At 35.8% G+C, this 17279-nt stretch overlaps 1 protein-coding gene across 2 annotated transcripts in view; it reads left to right on the forward strand.

Moving 5' to 3' along the window:
• Positions 1-17279, forward strand: part of LOC136043991 (toll-like receptor 4) — a 38662-nt gene that overhangs the window by 12650 nt on the left and 8733 nt on the right. For both annotated transcript variants that reach the window (XM_065729080.1, XM_065729081.1), the window contains exons 3-5: positions 18-308; positions 4097-4315; positions 10426-10602. In XM_065729080.1, the coding sequence (XP_065585152.1) occupies positions 18-308; positions 4097-4315; positions 10426-10602 (687 nt within the window). The remainder of the gene's footprint in view (positions 1-17; positions 309-4096; positions 4316-10425; positions 10603-17279) is intronic.

Genomic DNA, 17279 nt, shown 5'->3' on the forward strand with positions numbered 1-17279 from the left:
ATTGTTCATTATTTCAGGTGATAGATATGTCCAATAACAAAATACGCCACATCCGAGGTCAAGCATTCCATAGGATCAGTAACGTCCATCGGTTGATCCTCAATCACAATGATCTGTATATTAATGGTACTCATGAGCATCCACGAATTTTTGCAAATATGTACAACCTTAAAGAGCTGCACCTGACCAACGCTTTTACTGAGTATGTTGACTCTAAGAAATATCTTGTCAATTTAGAGAATATCTTTTTTGGTAGCAATTTGGCAAAATTGGAGAAACTACATTTGGAGCAAAATGAAATTTGGATGGTTAGTCTTCTTTTCATAAAGTTATTGATATGGCAGTGTTGAGTTACTTTAATAAAAAAAATGATTTAAATTTTCCCTATGTCAAAAAGTCTTAGTCTAGAAATTTTTTCACCTTTTTCTGTAGAAAAAGAAAAAGAAGAAAAAAAGAAAAAACAAGTAGGTAGTTTTTTAGGTTATGTGTTTTCCTTAGTTATTTGCCTCTAAAATTGCGAGGTATATTAAGCACATTCGATTACTGTTATTATTTGTTTTATATATGCATATTACTTGTGTATATGTAATATGTAGCAGACAACCAGTCCCAGGGAAGGGGGGTGGGAATCTTTTGACTCCATGAGTCTCTTGCTGGTTTAGAAAGTAAATTTTCAGGTACAAATTGGAAAAAAAAAAATCAGAGATTACGTTTGGAACAAATGAAATTTGAAAGATCATTCTATTATATATTTATGTATATATACTAATTTATTTGTCCTATAATGGGAAAGACTGTCCTGGTTTTCAAGGGAACAGAAATGAGTGGCATAATGGACTTATCTCCCATAATGGATTTCGTCATTAAAAGTGAAATTGAGTTGCTTTCTACTAGCTCAGAAAATTGTTCTGATAATAATTTGCTGTTTTCATCAAATGAAAGTCCATATTAGTGCCAAGCTCTGTTAACCTCTTATCTTCTTTCTTCTTTAGAACAGGAATATCCTATGGATTTCACAACTGGTTAGTTTCATGTAACCACATGAAACTTCTAGTGAAGTTCAAATGAAACTTCTGGTGAAGTTCAAATGAAACTTCTAGGGACCTAAGTAATTCCAAAGCTTCAATATACAATTTTATTACAAATAATAATAACTATATAAAACAATAATATGATTTACTGGAGAAAAAAAAACTTTTGAGTAATTTCAAATGGATTTTGTTCTACTTCATGCCAGAATGGTTTTCATTTTTTTTTCCTTTACAGAAGAACATGAATCAATGAAACCTGAATTGAGCTATGGATATCCAATAGATTTTACAACTATTGCACCGTAACTATCCAAATTAGATCCATTAAGCATTTTTGAGCTCCTCTTTTCAACCCTTCTCTACTTTGAAAGATTCTATAAAAATGCGTATTAACCCTAAATAAAAGTTTAAATCTGGGTTGTGGTTTGTGTCTAATCCAGGGGAATGCCCTCCCAAAACTCACAGACCAAGGGAAGTAAACTTCAAGTCAAACCTGATTTTTTTTTTATTTATTTAAAACAAGATTATATATACCTATTTTTCGATATTCTTTAAAGCCTTATAAGAATGTAGCAGGTGGAGGTAGAAGCTTCAATACCTATTCTAAGGGTTCAATGCGAGAGTTTTTATTCTTATAGCAATATTTGAGTTAGAAGCCCACCAGTATTCTCAGCTTTTACCAAGCCTTGTTATGGATTGGTCAGAAGCACACACAACCCTGACCCATAGGAAAGGGAAAAAAACGAAGAATTTTATCGTAAAAGATAATGGATCTGGAACATGAAAAACCGCTTTTTTTTGCCAAATTCTTCTCATTATGTATAGTAATCTCCTTTAGATATATCTGTTGGAACCACTTCAAATGGTTGTTTTTAATCGTGTAAATTGAGATTTTGTAACCAGTGGTGAAGAAAAGGGGGAGGATCTAACATGAAATAATCTGAATCATTGGGGTAAATTGATTTATGTTCAATTGACCTTCTATCATATTTCCTCATGTCATGGACATATTTGAAGCAAAAACGTCCTATGTTACTTTTATTTGTATTACAGAGAAAACCTCTTTGTTAGTCAATATATTAGAATTAGATGATAAATTGGATAATAACAGGATAATAAATTGACATATCTTTGAATAATATTATACCTTCATTAACCAATTAATAATAAAACTTAGTTAGTTAGTTGTTTTATCAACAAATAGCTGGACATACCCTTCAGTCTGGAGGGTCAAACTTTAAGACAGCATCCCAACTCAGACTTAAAATTTAATTTAATTACTAATTAAATTAAAACTAAAACAAAATTAATATAACAGCTTTGAATCAGAAAATATAGATAAGATTGGTTAGGACATATTTGAAGCAAAAACGTCCTATCTTACTTTGATTTGTATTTATATTTGTTTCAGGTACGTCCAGATGCCTATGTTTCAGATACCTATGTTAATTTGATTTTTATTTATATTTGCAAAAACGTCCTATGTTACTTTGATTTATATTTGTTTGAGATGCCAAATCGGGACATGTTTTGTCAGCTTCCTGCATTGATGGATCTTATCGTCCTATGTCCTAAACGTCCTGTGTTACTTTGATTTATACTTGTTTCAGATACCAAATCGGGACATGTTTTGTCAGCTTCCTGCATTGGTGGATCTTATCGTCCTATGTCCTAAACGTCCTATGTTACTTTGATTTATACATGTTTCAGATACCAAATCGGGACATGTTTTGTCAGCTTCCTGCATTGATGGATCTTATCGTCCTATGTCCTAAACGTCCTATGTTACTTTGATTTATACTTGTTTCAGATACTAAATCGGGACATGTTTTGTCAGCTTCCTGCATTGATGGATCTTATCGTCCTATGTCCTATGTCCTAAACGTCCTGTGTTACTTTGATTTATACTTGTTTCAGATACCAAATCGGGACATGTTTTGTCAGCTTCCTGCATTGATGGATCTTATCGTCCTATGTCCTAAACGTCCTATGTTACTTTGATTTATACTTGTTTCAGATACCAAATCGGGAGATGTTTTGTCAGCTTCCTGCATTGATGGATCTTATCGTCCTATGTCCTATGTCCTAAACGTCCTATGTTACTTTGATTTATACTTGTTTCAGATACCAAATCGGGAGATGTTTTGTCAGCTTCCTGCATTGATGGATCTTATCGTCCTATGTCCTAAACGTCCTATGTTACTTTGATTTATGCTTGTTTCAGATACCAATCGGGAGATGTTTTGTCAGCTTCCTGCATTGATGGATCTTATCGTCCTACGTCCTATGTCCTAAACTTCCTATGTTACTTTGATTTATACTTGTTTCAGATACCAAATCGGGAGATGTTTTGTCAGCTTCCTGCATTGATGGATCTTATCGTCCTATGTCTTATGTCCTAAACGTCCTATGTTACTTTGATTTATACTTGTTTCAGATACCAAATCCGAAGATGTTTTGTCAGCTTCCTGCATTGATGGATCTTATCGTCCTATGTCCTAAACGTCCTATGTTACTCTGATTTAGACTTGTTTCAGATACCAAATCGGGACATGTTTTGTCAGCTTCCTGAATTGATGGATCTTATCGTCCTATGTCCTATGTCCTAAACGTCCTATGTTACTTTGATTTATACTTGTTTCAGATACCAAATTGGGAGATGTTTTGTCAGCTTCCTGCATTGATGGATCTTATCGTCCTATGTCCTATGTCCTAAACGTCCTATGTTACTTTGATTTATACTTGTTTCAGATACCAAATCGGGAGATGTTTTGTCAGCTTCCTGCATTGATGGATCTTATCGTCCTATATCCTAAACGTCCTATGTTACTTTGATTTATATTTGTTTCAGATACCAAATCGGGAGATGTTTTGTCAGCTTCCTGCATTGATGGATCTTATCGTCCTATGTCCCATGTCCTAAACGTCCTATGTTACTTTGATTTATACTTGTTTCAGATACCAAATCGGGAGATGTTTTGTCAGCTTCCTGCATTGATGGATCTTGTCGTCCTACGTCCTATGTCCTAAACGTCCTATGTTACTTTGATTTATACTTGTTTCAGATACCAAATCGGGACATGTTTTGTCAGCTTCCTGCATTGATGGATCTTTACCTGGGTGATAACAAGTTGAGCAGCTTTGATGTCGAGTTGGATTGTTTGAAGCATTTACGTTATATTGACTTGGAAAGTAATATGTTCTCGAAATTCACTCCGACGATACTCAGGAGATTTGACGACGTAAATGAGCAATCAGATTCTGGACTCGAAGTTAATCTTAGGGTGAGTAAGATGATGCGATTGTTTTTTGGGTTCATTAAAGTAATTGGTTCATAAAAAATAAGGTAAAAACAAATACCCAATTCTAAGTTATTTTATTTTGAATTAACGTTTTAAGACCATTTTAGTGTGCTACCGACTGATTTAGTCTCTGTTTTCTTGGGGTTAATAGATTACTATTCCTACTACTATATACATTCACCCCGGCAACCTTGCCCAAAATTAAGAAATGTTTTAGATGGCGCAAGATACATTAATATTCCATGCGTCAAACAAGAAATGAACCTTTTACGACTAGAGATTTCTACACTTACTATGCTAAAACGCTCGCAATAAAAAAAAAAAATTAAGTTTGATCCTTTCTTATATCTCTTCTTTAACGTAGCATTAACTAAAGATCTAAATATTTTATAACCACACTAAATATAAATCACTCGCTATAAAGAAAAAATAGATATCACCATAGACAATAACTGAGGCATTCATTTACCAAATTAGCCAAATTTAGCAAATTGTGGTATTGCTAGTGGTAATTGAAAACATGTCAGTTTGGACTTTCTCTGACTGTAATGGTATTTTTGCAGTATTTTGCAGGCCAGTCTCAGACACGTACTAAACGTCCTTTAATTGCGAATGGACACTATATATCCCTGAAAATTGTGGCTTGTATCCAGGCGATGGTGTGGTACTGACAGTTTTGAAATATGCTTGAAGCATTATCTTCTCAGCATTGACATGAAGATCAATTACTTTTCCTCCTCCTTTTTATGGCACTTGGTATTAACCAAGTGACATATAGCAATCGCAAATTCTGTTGGTCTGTCTGTCGGTCCTGGTTTTGCTACTTTGGGCACTTCCAGGTAAGCTAGGACGATGAAATTTGGTAGGCATATCAGAGATCGGACCAGATTAAATTAGAAATAGGCATTTTCCCGATTTGAGCATCTGGGGGGGGGGGGAGTGGGGGGCCCGTTAATTTGAAAAAAAATAGAAAAAATAAAGCATTTTTAACTTACGAATGGGTGATCGGATCTTAATGAAATTTGATATTTAGAAGGGATATTTAGATATTTAGAAAGGGTATCGTGTCTCAGAGCTCTTATTTCAAATCCCGACCGGATCTGGTGACATTGGGGGGGGGGGAAAGTTGGGAGGGGGAAACCTAAAATCTTGGAAAACACTTAGAGTGGAGGGATCGGGATGAAACTTGGTGGGGAAAGAAGCACAAGTCTTAGATACATGATTGACATAACCGGAACGGATCCGCTCTCTTTGGGTTAGTTGGGGGGGGGGGGTTGATTCTGAAAAAAAAAAAATGAGGTGTTTTTAACTTACGAACTGGTGATCGGATCTCAATGAAATTTCATATTTAGAAGGATGTCGTGTCTCAAAGCTCTTATTTTAAATCCCGACCGGATCTGGTGACATTGGGAGGAGTTAGAGGTGGGGGAACCTAAAATCATGGAAAACGCTTAGATTGGAGGGATCGGGGTGAAACTTGGTGGGAAAAATAAGCAGAAGTCTTAGATACTTGACTTACAGAATTGGAACGAATTCGCTCTATTGGGGGGGGGGGTTTAATTCTGAAAAATTAGAAAAATTACGTATTTGTAACATACGAAGGAGTGATCGGATCTTCATGAAACCTCATATTGAGAAGGACCTCGTAACTCAGATCTCTTATTTTATATCTCAACCGGATCCAGCGTCATTTGGGGGGGGGGATATTAGAAAATACTTACAGCGGAGAGATCAGGATGAAACTTAATGGGAAGAATTAAATCCTGTATAAGATACTTGACTGATATAACCGGACCGGATGTGCTCTCTTTGGTGGAGTTGGGGGGGGGGGGGGTAATTTTGAAAATTGAGGTATTTGTAACTTACGAAAGGGTGACCAGATCTTAATGAAATTTGATATTTAGAAAAATTTTGTGCTTTAAAGCTCTAATTTTAAATTTCGACAAGATCCTGTTACATTGGGGGGAGTTGGAGGGGGAAACCGGAATTCTTGGAAAACGTGAAAATTGGGGCATTTTTATCTTACGAATAGGTGATCGGATCTTAATGAAATTTGATATTTAGAAGGAATTCATGTCTCAGAGCTCTTATTTCAAATTCTGACCAGATCTTTGACATTGGGGGGAGTTGGAGGGGGAAATCTTGGAAAACACTTGGAGTGGAGGAATCGGGATGAAGCTTGGTGGATAGAATAAGCAAATGTCCTTGATATGTGATTGACGTAACCGTACTGGGGACGTAACCGTACTGGGGGATTCGCTCTCTTTGGGGGAGTTGGGGGGAGGGGTTCAGTGATTTGGCGAGTTTGGTGCTTCTGGACGTGCTAGGACGATGAAAATTGTAGGCGTGTCAGGGAGCTGCACAAATTGACTTGATAAAGTCGTTTTCCCAGATTCGACCATCTGGGGGGCTAAAGGGAGAGGAATAATTAGAAAAAATTAGGTATTTATAACTTACGAGCGGCTGATCGGATCTTATTGATAGAGCGCTGATAGAGCTCTTATTTTAAATCCTGACCGACATTAAGCCTCTGATTTTCCTTTAAAATCAATCTATTGATTCTTAGAATTTTGTTAAAGCTCATACCATATGAGTTCTTGGCTCTTAGCTCTTCTTGCCTCGTCACAAGTGCCATATGAGCTCTTAGCTCTTGTTTTCGATTATTATTCGGAATTCATACTTTAATTATAAAGCTTAGTAGTTCTGAGCGTTTACAATACAACGAAATTAAGGCACATATATCCCCAAAAATTGTGGCTTGTACGCTACAGACAATTGTGAAATGTATTATTGGAGCCGTATCCCTGTTCATTTACTTGACGATTAATTGCTATTTCTGTGTCTATAATTTAGAATTCGTAATTTAATTATAGAGTTTAGTAGATAATCGGATTATCCGATATAACCGATAATCCGGATAATCGGATAATCGGAGTATTTCAAAAAATAGATATTTCCCTTTGTTTGTAAGATTTTGCATAACTAGTGTTTTACTTTAAATAAAAAACAAGATAGTATTTGTTATATAGTTGACCCGTAAAGCGTTTTATGATGTTATTTGTGATGTGAGAACAAAAGTATCTATCTCTATAATGCGCGAGTTTCCTGTTTTATGTGAGTTTTTTGTTGTACAATCGTCTTTGCCATTCAAGATTACTTAAAGTAAATCTCTTGTCAACACATCATGACAAAGGAGATTTCAGTTACGCGCTATCAATTTCCATTGACTGCGCGCACTGTTTAACTCCTCGAAATTTAAATATGAAAATGAAAGATTAGTGTTTCATTGAATCCTTATTGTAGATGCCATTTTCAGTTTTGTGTCAATTGTTGCTCTTTTTTTTTACTAGAACGTTGCTTTGAATCTGTTCTAAAATTTTTTTATAGTATTGGCTGTGGTTTTTTCTTTGTTAGGTAGTTTCTACCGCTGCACTAGCAAAGAAGCGATTTTCCTAGTTTTCATGATAGGGGGTTGCAAACACCCAATCAAGAGTTTTGCCGTTAGTGAGTTCAACATGTAATTTAATTCAGTTTAACGTCATTTTCGAAAGATTTTGGCTCTTTTTTAAAACTCTCAAAATTTGTTTCTTATGATTATAAATTACATTTAATTTAAATAATAGTTATTACTTCTGAATTAATATCAACTGGTGGGCTATATCGGTTACCATACGCTCTCTACTAGGCTACGGCTACTGCTGCAGCCGTGATTTGAACTAAACATTTTAAATTTTAAGCCAAATCGGTTAAATGCACCCTCATATTATGGAAGCTTTGTAGTATTAGTAGTAGTTGCAGTATTAGTTTGATAATATGCATAGCATCTTTTCATTAGTACAACATCCCCTTCAAACTGTCCTAAAAGTTTAAACTTTTCTTAGAATTTCATGAGAAATGAATAATACGCCTTTTTGACAAACTACATGCTAAAGCGTTTTTTTTTTTAGTTCAGCATCTTCCTCAAAATTCCCTTAAATTGTGCCACATTACTCTTCGCCTTATGACTAGTAGTAGCAAAAGCAGTAGTAGTAGTATGCACAGTGTCTTTTGGTCATCAGCCTCAATATGCACTGACAATTTTTGCTGAATTCTCTAAGCTGTTCCTGAGACGTTCATGAAACGCCCTTTTGACAACTTCACAGGGTGTATTTTGAGTTAGTTCAGCATCCCTCTCCCCCTCAACATTTCCTGAATGTTTCACCCTTATCACCTCAGCGTTAATAATAGCAGTAGTAGTTGTAATTGTAGGAGTAGTAGTACTAGTCGTATGCACATTGGGCCTTTTATTAAGATCAACATCCCCCTTCAACATTTCCTGAAAGTTTCAACTTAGTACTCAAATCCATTCTTAAGATATCGCTGATACACCTTTTTGATATCCTACATGCCCGTAGTGTGTAAGGATTTAGTTCAACACCCCTTAAAATTTTCTGAACTTCACATTAATGTCCTTAATAATAGGAATAGCAGTGATAGTACTAGTAGTAGGGAGTGTGCACATAGTGTCTTTGGTTAGTTTAACATCTCCCTCAACATGTCCTGAAAGTCTCCTTTTCATACCCCTAGCCTAAGCAGTAGTATGTACATAGTGCCTTATGGTTAGTTCAACATTCCCCTCAACATGCCCTTAAGCCGTTCCTAACATATTGCTGACGTGCACGTTTGACAACCTGTTAGGACATGTGCGTTTTGATTTTGTTCAGCATTTCCTGAAATTTTTATATTATCACCTTCAACACTAGCAGTAGTAGTAGTTGTAGTTTTAGCAGACTAGTAGGAGTAGTAGTAGTAGTAGCAGCAGTAGTATACACAAAGTGCCTGTTGGTCAGTTCAACATCCCCAACTATCCTCAAAGTTAAAATTAATTATTTTAGCTGTTCCTGAGATATTGCTGATGTGCCCTTTCGACAACCTGCGTGCACATTGTTTGTTTGACCTGTTTCAACAACTCTCTCAATAATATCTGAAAGTTTCCCCCTTGTAAAAATAGCCGTAGTATTAGTAGCAGTAGAAGTAGTTTTTCGCATATTGTCTTTTGATTAGTTCAACATCCCCCTTAATTTGCCCTGAAAGTTTCAAATTAATATCCTAAGCTGTTACTGGCATATTGCTGATATGCCCTTTTCGTAACCTGCAGGCGTATAGTCTTTTGATTTACTTCAGTATCCCTTTAAAAACGTCACCTTAATACCCTTAATCTTAGTAATAGTACTAGCAGTAGCAGTATTAGTACTAGTAATAGTAGTTGTATGCAGATAGTGTCTTTTGGTTATTTCTACATCTCTCTCAATATGTCCTGAAAGTTTCAACTTAATATCTTAAGCCGTTCCTTAGATATTGCTGATGCCCCCTTTGGGCAACCTGCATGCACACAATATGTTTGACTTAGTTGAATATCCTTCTCAAGATCCCACGGATGGTTGGCCTTAGCACCCTTATCCAAAGGATCATCCCCTTACCTATTACAGACTTATGTGCAAGCAATGGGCACATTGCATAACTTACTGCCGTTGCCCCAAGGGCTCTTGAGGTTTCTGACACTCCCAGAGGCATAAGTTATTGAACCTTTCAACTAAGATGAGCAAAATAGTTATCTCAAAATTTTGACTGGATGTCTTAGGGGGAAGACATCAAAAATGTTCGTTGGAGGGGGTCTGGCTGCCCTCCAATTACTTTTGACAGTTAAAAGTACGGTAGAATCTTCAATTTCTAATTGAATTAGACCTCTCCGAAGATCCTACGACAACCCCTTCCATACGCAGTGACTTGGTGAAAATTTGAAAATAAAGATGTATGGGGCCCACCTCGTTCCTTTCATAGGGAGTGCTGCGCTGCCTAAGTAAAGAACGCCTAAGTCTAGGTAAAGCTGCTGAATGGACTGGATGACTTCTGACGGTAGGCAAGAGATAGATCTCCTAATGGCTGTAATCTAATGGCAGTTTTATCCTTTAGATATACAATTCTTTTTCCAACAAGTCTTGAGAACTGGATTGGTTTTAACATGAACTGAACCGTGTTGGTTGGCTCTCCAGTGTGGTCCTAATTTATTTCCAGATATTATAAATTATTCAATTTCCTTTTTTAATTTATAGGATAATTATTTCATATGTGATTGTGATATCAAAGACTTCCAACATTGGCTGAAAACTACAAAAGTGTCGGTTCGGAATAAGGAATATTTAAGATGTCGTGATGGTATCCCAAGTTCAAACATTCAAAACCCTGTGATTGATGCGAAAGAAGTGCTATGCGCTGCAAAAGAAGTTCAGGTACTAAAATTGTTTCCAAGAAATGAACATTGTAGTTTAGAATTACCAATTCATTCCTTCATTTAATCCATGCATTTTATATGTCATGCATTTTATTGGGCATATACAACACAACATAATTAAGACACAGCACATTCCTAGAAAATGTGACTTGTATCAAGTTGATTCAAAGCTAATATTATATTTATTCGTTTCATTCAGGTGCATTTATGAATATATTTCATTCATTCATGGTGCATTTAAAATAGGATAAAATCAGAAGACAAGTTTTCCCTAGAAAATGTGGCTTGTATAATTTTAATAATAATTTTTCTAATAATTTAAGATAAAATATATGTAACTCATCATGAATTTCCTATTATTTTCAATTCTTTTTTTTAATTTTAAATACAAAACTTGTCATCATATAGAGTTGATAAGTATAGCCTAAAACATGTAATGAAGAAAATATTTCTCTTTTTTACACCTTTCTAAAAATAACTACTACTACTAACAACTCACTGCAGTACCAAACCACCTGAGGCCAACACAGCTACGCACGTTCCTCCTCTGTTCTAATTGATTGAAAGCCCTCTTTACATCCTTCCAAGAAGTTTCCATTTCCCTTAAATATTTCCTTATGACATCCTCACACCCCATTTGGGGACCATCTGCCTTTGTTTGACCCTATACGGTGAGTCGACAATTATAATCTTTGGTAATCTTTCATCCTTCATCCGCAGAACCCGTCCTAGACAATGTCACTGCGTGATTCGGAGAGAATAATTAAGTAATTAAAAATGAATATTCAATGCGTGGTGTCCAAATCTAAAACAAAAGTTAATTTCTGATTAAATTTATGCTGACTTTAAAAAAGATAGTTTTATGTGTTTTCATGGTCTTGGCTGTTTTTTTGGTTGTTGAATTACGTAATATCATATAAAAATAGCTTTTGGATGATACGACTGGCTTCGTTTTAAGGATGGTTTGTGGGAACGTCTCTCATTTTTTGAGAATTCAAATAAGAAAATATACGTAAAAACTACAGGTGAAAACAACCACAAATCCTTCAATGAGCTTTTAGTGAGACGCTGAAATATTTTTTGTTTATTATAGCTGTCGTCTTCTCCTATATTTTACTAAGCAATGCTTTATTCTGGTGCATATAAATGACTAATTTGAAAAGAACCAACATTTCTTCAGCAAGCCTTGCTATAAAACCCTAAACATAGCCAGTCTCTTCTACCACCCATGAAGTAATTATGCATCTGCGAATATGACTTGTAGATAAAAAAAAAATATTAGAGGAATCTTTCTCAATTTGCAATTCAGTCAAAAAAAAGTGTATGGAACACCCCAGGGTTAAGCCCATTTCCGCGACCTAATGTAAAGCCTGTTATCACTTTTTTTTTACCAAGCGTGGAACAGTTCCACAAAACCACGCCTTTTCGTACAACGCATGAAAAACTTCATGCAGCGCTTGGTATATTACCGCAATGCACAGCATGGCGTATATTAAATTTTGGAATGGGATCACCCCTCAGAAACATCCTATCGTTTTGAGCTCAATGCTATAGTGATCTTTTACTAGAACAGTACGATGAGAAACAAGCACTATACGTTTAGATTAGGAAGGAAATAAATAGCCAAAAGTTCTTTTATTATTTACAATGACTATCAGTGATCTCCAAAAAAATACCAATTATAATCAGCGAGCCCTTAATTAGGCACAAAGTAGTTTTGTCTTTATCCTTAATTAAAAGCTTCTCTTGCTTTCTAAAGATGCTATTACATTCAGGTTTCGAATTAAATATGTGATCTCCCTCATAGGCATATCTTTCCTGACATAATTTTAAAAAAAGTTCTAGTAAATCCTTTCTAAAATCCTAAGTTTTTCTCAGGAGATTACGTCCTCGGACAGAAATTGAAGCGATAAAAAAACAATGTTAAATAAATGGAAGGCATACGAAACTAGCACAGATGAAGTTAAGCAGATCAGAATTTAAATATACTATTGTTACTACCACAAACCCCTCTTAGCGTTATGCTGCGTGAGGCTGAAAAATTAGTCAAAAACCATCCTCCTTGCCTGTCTGCAGTGGCCACCTCTCAAGGAACTCAGAAATATCTCAGTTTGTTCTTCGTAGTCTTATTCTGACCTAATCTAGGATGTCCGGCTTTTTATCTTGACTTCTTGCGGGCTAATTTATAGAACTTCAGAGGCATACGGTTTCCTCTATGCGAAGGATATGTGCAAGCCGCCTAAGCAGCTCGTTGATGATAAATGTACTAAGTGTGATTGAGGGACTTATCCATTTATTATCGTGTCTGCCACAATCTAGTGCTTAAGGGTTTCTCAGTCTGTTGATTACAAACTAACATTTAGTGGCGGTTAAAAAAGGGAAAAAAATGTTTGATTTTTGCCAAAGCTGGTCGGTCTCCTAAAAATTGGGTCTTTCCTCCCAGGAAAGAAAGTTTAAGTGATGTGATTTGTGCATGCCATGTGACGAGAACATCAAACTGTCCAAGATTTGAAACAGAGGTTATATACATCATGGTATATACATTTCATATCCATCATGAAATACTATCATGGGATATTTCAGTCAAAGCTTCCTCCAACGCATCTCACTACCTTAGTTGCTCGTTCATGACACACATATTGAGTTGAATTGAGTAATTGCGTTATAAAAAGCTGGTTGTGTCTCTTGGTTGCCAATCTGTTTTTGTGAAGTAATTAAATGAGTTTTTGAGAAAATGTATTGCATGTAGTCTCTTCCTTTTTTTCTATAATGGCCATACCTTTGTCTTATATTCAGCTATTCGTTATACTAGCTGTTATGTTCAGCTGTGTTATATTTATGTAGAAAATCTCAAACAGTTAAATCTTGCCATGAAAAACCTTTAAAATAGCAAAATTAATGTGTTAATATTCCAAACTAAAGAAAGTCAATCGTCTCTGAACAGCAGGAAAAGGTTTTTCAATTAGGTATATAAAGAATGACTCATTTTAGTCGATGAATCATATTCTATGCTGTAAAAAAGGGTTATGTCCTTTTAAAAAGATTAAATTTATAGACACTTTTAAGTTGAAGATCCGTATTTTAGGTTTAGAACAATGATCAATTTAAAAATTATCAAAATTGACAAAACTCTTCCCCCTTCTTCTCTTTCTTATGAGGTGTTCCGTGAGTAGATTTCGCCAATTATACCTAAAAAAAAGCACAGAGTGTTTTAATATTTAGGGTTTAAGTTGGGTCTTTGATGAATTTTCTTGAGAGTTTGCATTTTTACAGAAGCCTACAGTAATACAGCACCATCAAGTTGTTTAAAAGTGATACGTTCAGAAAAAATCTTCACCAAGTCCTTTGTTTTAAGCTTCTGCTCTGGTTTCCTCTCATGAAATATTCAGAAGTTTTCATCGTTTGCATAATTATCAAAACTGACCCCCAATTAAAGTTAAGAACTCAAACAACCATCTATGACTACCCTCAGAAAACTTGGCTAGTGTAAATTGCCTTATAAAATTACCTCTCATGAAATATTCAGAAGTTTTGATCGTTTGCATAACCGTTTGCATAATTATCAAAACTGACCCACTCCCCCTTCTTCTCTATCTTATGAGGTGTTCCGTGAGTACATTTCGCCAATTATACTTCAATTATTCTTCTGAAATATTCAGAAGTTTTGATCGTTTGCATAACCTGCATCATCCAGACCCCCCACCACCTCCTCGGCTTTTTCAGCTAATCTTATCGTTTTACTGAGTTCTCTGTGTCAGTTGTGGCCCTTCAATGTAAGCACGAAGAAAAACTTCTCCATTTTCTGTTTAGCTATCCCCTGGAACTTAATTGTTTCAGTTAATTAGTCGAAAGAAGTCTTCTGGCATTTGTTGGATAAGTGTTCTTAACATTTTCCACTGTAGTGAACTAATGGTAAACGGTACCATTTTTACTCACGCCTCTTTTCATTCAGGTCTGTTCTTCCTTCTTGATGGAGATCTTACCCCAGTTCCAAAGAAAGGAAAGTTGTTCTGACCATCAATTCGTATTCCAACCTTGTCTGGGGTGTTCTCACGCTTTGTCAAACGTCGCGCACTTATTGATTGATGCTGATGCGTTTGGTGAAAGTCTTGTGCTATCAGGTCTCGACGTGTGTAAAGTGTTTGACTCTTTGATTTGCACTGCTATGTTACTTGTTACCAGAGAACGCGGGACAAGTCCTTTCAACACCCACGCCCTTCAAAATATGTACTCTTGTCGTAAAGTTTACCTGAGGATTTACTCTTCATCTAAAGGTGACGTCCCTCAAGGGCTCCATACTGCTTAACACCACCCACTCACTTCCGTTTTTTACGTTGACAAAGGCACCCGTCAAGGGAGTTCTTGATGTGCAGTCAGCTGCTCTTTTGTCTTTCATTCTTACCGGTCTTAATCTGTTCTTCATCTGCTCAGCAGACTATATTGAAAAATTTGAGTCATACTATCCGGTGAGATATCGCGCCAATTCAGATAGGTACAACAGCAACTCCTAAGCACATTTTTGAGGGTTCATGACGAACCCTCATGTGCACCTTTTATCACGACTACGATACGTTTCATGCACCATCTTATTTTAAGTTTTTTCCTTTCCCTTATCGCATTACCTGTATATTGTACTTTTAAAAAACTATTTTCAAATTCATACAAGTTAAAACTTCGTTCGTTTTCCTGTTTTTTTTCATGAAACATAAGTTAAAAATTTTTTCCATAATGTCAAAAACGTGTGTTTTGTAAAAAACTGCGTATGTTGTATCATCTTTTATGTGTTTTTGCAGTTTTTGTCAAAAATTGCACTTGATTTTAATATTGTCTCTCATTTATAAAAACCGGACTAGACATAGCAATTTTTCATAAAATGGGCCCTTAAAAATCTTTATAATGTGTAAATGCCTAACTAGCGTCAAAAAAGTAGAATAAAAAATGAAAAGGAGACAAATCACTGCTTCCCATGCGAAAAAGAGATTTTCCTTGTTGCTTGGGATGGAGACTCTAATTCTCCATGCGGGGTTTTCGGGTATGCGGATTCCAGTGGTGGTGTAGTTTTAATCTGACCTAACACCATTTTGTAGAGTTTCGTGCTATTTTTCGAAATACCCGTAAATTTCATTTTACAATGAACTTATTCCATTAACATTAATCGAAATCTTAGTTACCATTCCTGAAGCAGGTTTTAGCAGGCGATTCCTCCTTACTCGACAATCCTTTCCTCCTCACTCGACACTCATCAATCGAAATCGTAGTTACCATTTCTGAAGCATGTTTTAGCAGGCGACTACTTCTTACTCGACAATCCTTTCCTCATCAGTCGACACTCCTCAATCGGAATCGTTGTTACCATTCCTGAAGCAGGTTTTAGCAGGCGATTCCTTCTCACTCGACAATTCTTTCCTCCTCACTCGACACTCCTCAATCGAAATCCTAGTTACCATTCCTGAAGCAGGTGTTAGCAGGTGATTCCTCCTCACTCGACAATTCTTTCCTCCTCACTTGACAAACTTCTCAATCGAAATCGTAGCTACTATTCCTGAAGCAGGTTTAGTAGATGATTCCTCTTCACTCAATAATTCTTTCCTCCTCACTTGACACTCCTCAATCGAAATCGTAGTTACCGTTCCTGAAGCAGGTTTAAGTAGGTTTTAGTAGGTGGGTCCTCCCCACTCGACAATTCTTTTTTTTGTGTGTGTTTTAAATGTTCAGTTCCTTAAGATCTCTGCTATGAATAAGCACGAAAAGATGCAATGGACGCTTTGTTATTGACAAAACTTATTGCTGGTTTATGAATTCTCAAATAATAGCAAAGACAAGACTATCTTTCTGTCGCACAACCAAATGTTGCACAACCAGAAATTGGTGCTCAATGTTTTTGTTTAAATATCCACGTAAATAACGTAAAATTTTGATGAAATGAATGTGAAATTGCTTCTAAAACGAGCTTTTGTTTTTTTTGATGAAACGAAAATTTTGATGAATGAATATGAAATCGTTTCTAAAACGAGCTTTTATTATATTTTTTCTTTTAATTCTGTGCTTTCGACTAACTGAAAATTGTTTAGCATAGAAAACATCTATTGACTTCAATTGAATCTGTTTAGCGATTAATGATCTCAACTCTAATGACTGCTTGTCATTACCGATATGACATGAGATATTGTTCATGAATTGACACTGTTAATAGTCAACATTAATGACTACTAATTACTATAGTAAAAAAGATACCTGAAGTGAGGAAACTGCAGCTCTTGCTTATCTAAAGCTAAAAATATTGCATGAAAAATATATGTATCAGTTTGGTTGTGATTAAATCTACCAAGTAATACACCCAGCAAAATATGTAGTGGCATTTGTACCAAAACAGAACAAATTTGGTTATAGCGTCCAGTGAACTTTCTGGCAGGGGCTTTAAAACTCCAAAGAAGTACATTTCTTGCCATTGGTTTTCTGGATTTCCCTGCTCTTGATTCTTTTAATTGGCCATAAGGGGAGGGGGCATATTCCTTGCGTTGAGGACAACAAACCACTAGTTGGATGTAATCTCTGAGATACCTTCCGACTCGAAGGAAACGGACACAACTGAATTCAACTATTGAGCACAAAATAGGGTGGAATTCTTATCGGAAAGTAATAGATTTATTTAACAAAGATTGTTCTTACTTATAG

Source organism: Artemia franciscana, chromosome 2, assembly GCF_032884065.1.
Source record: "Artemia franciscana chromosome 2, ASM3288406v1, whole genome shotgun sequence".
Taxonomy (NCBI): Eukaryota; Metazoa; Arthropoda; class Branchiopoda; order Anostraca; family Artemiidae; genus Artemia; species Artemia franciscana.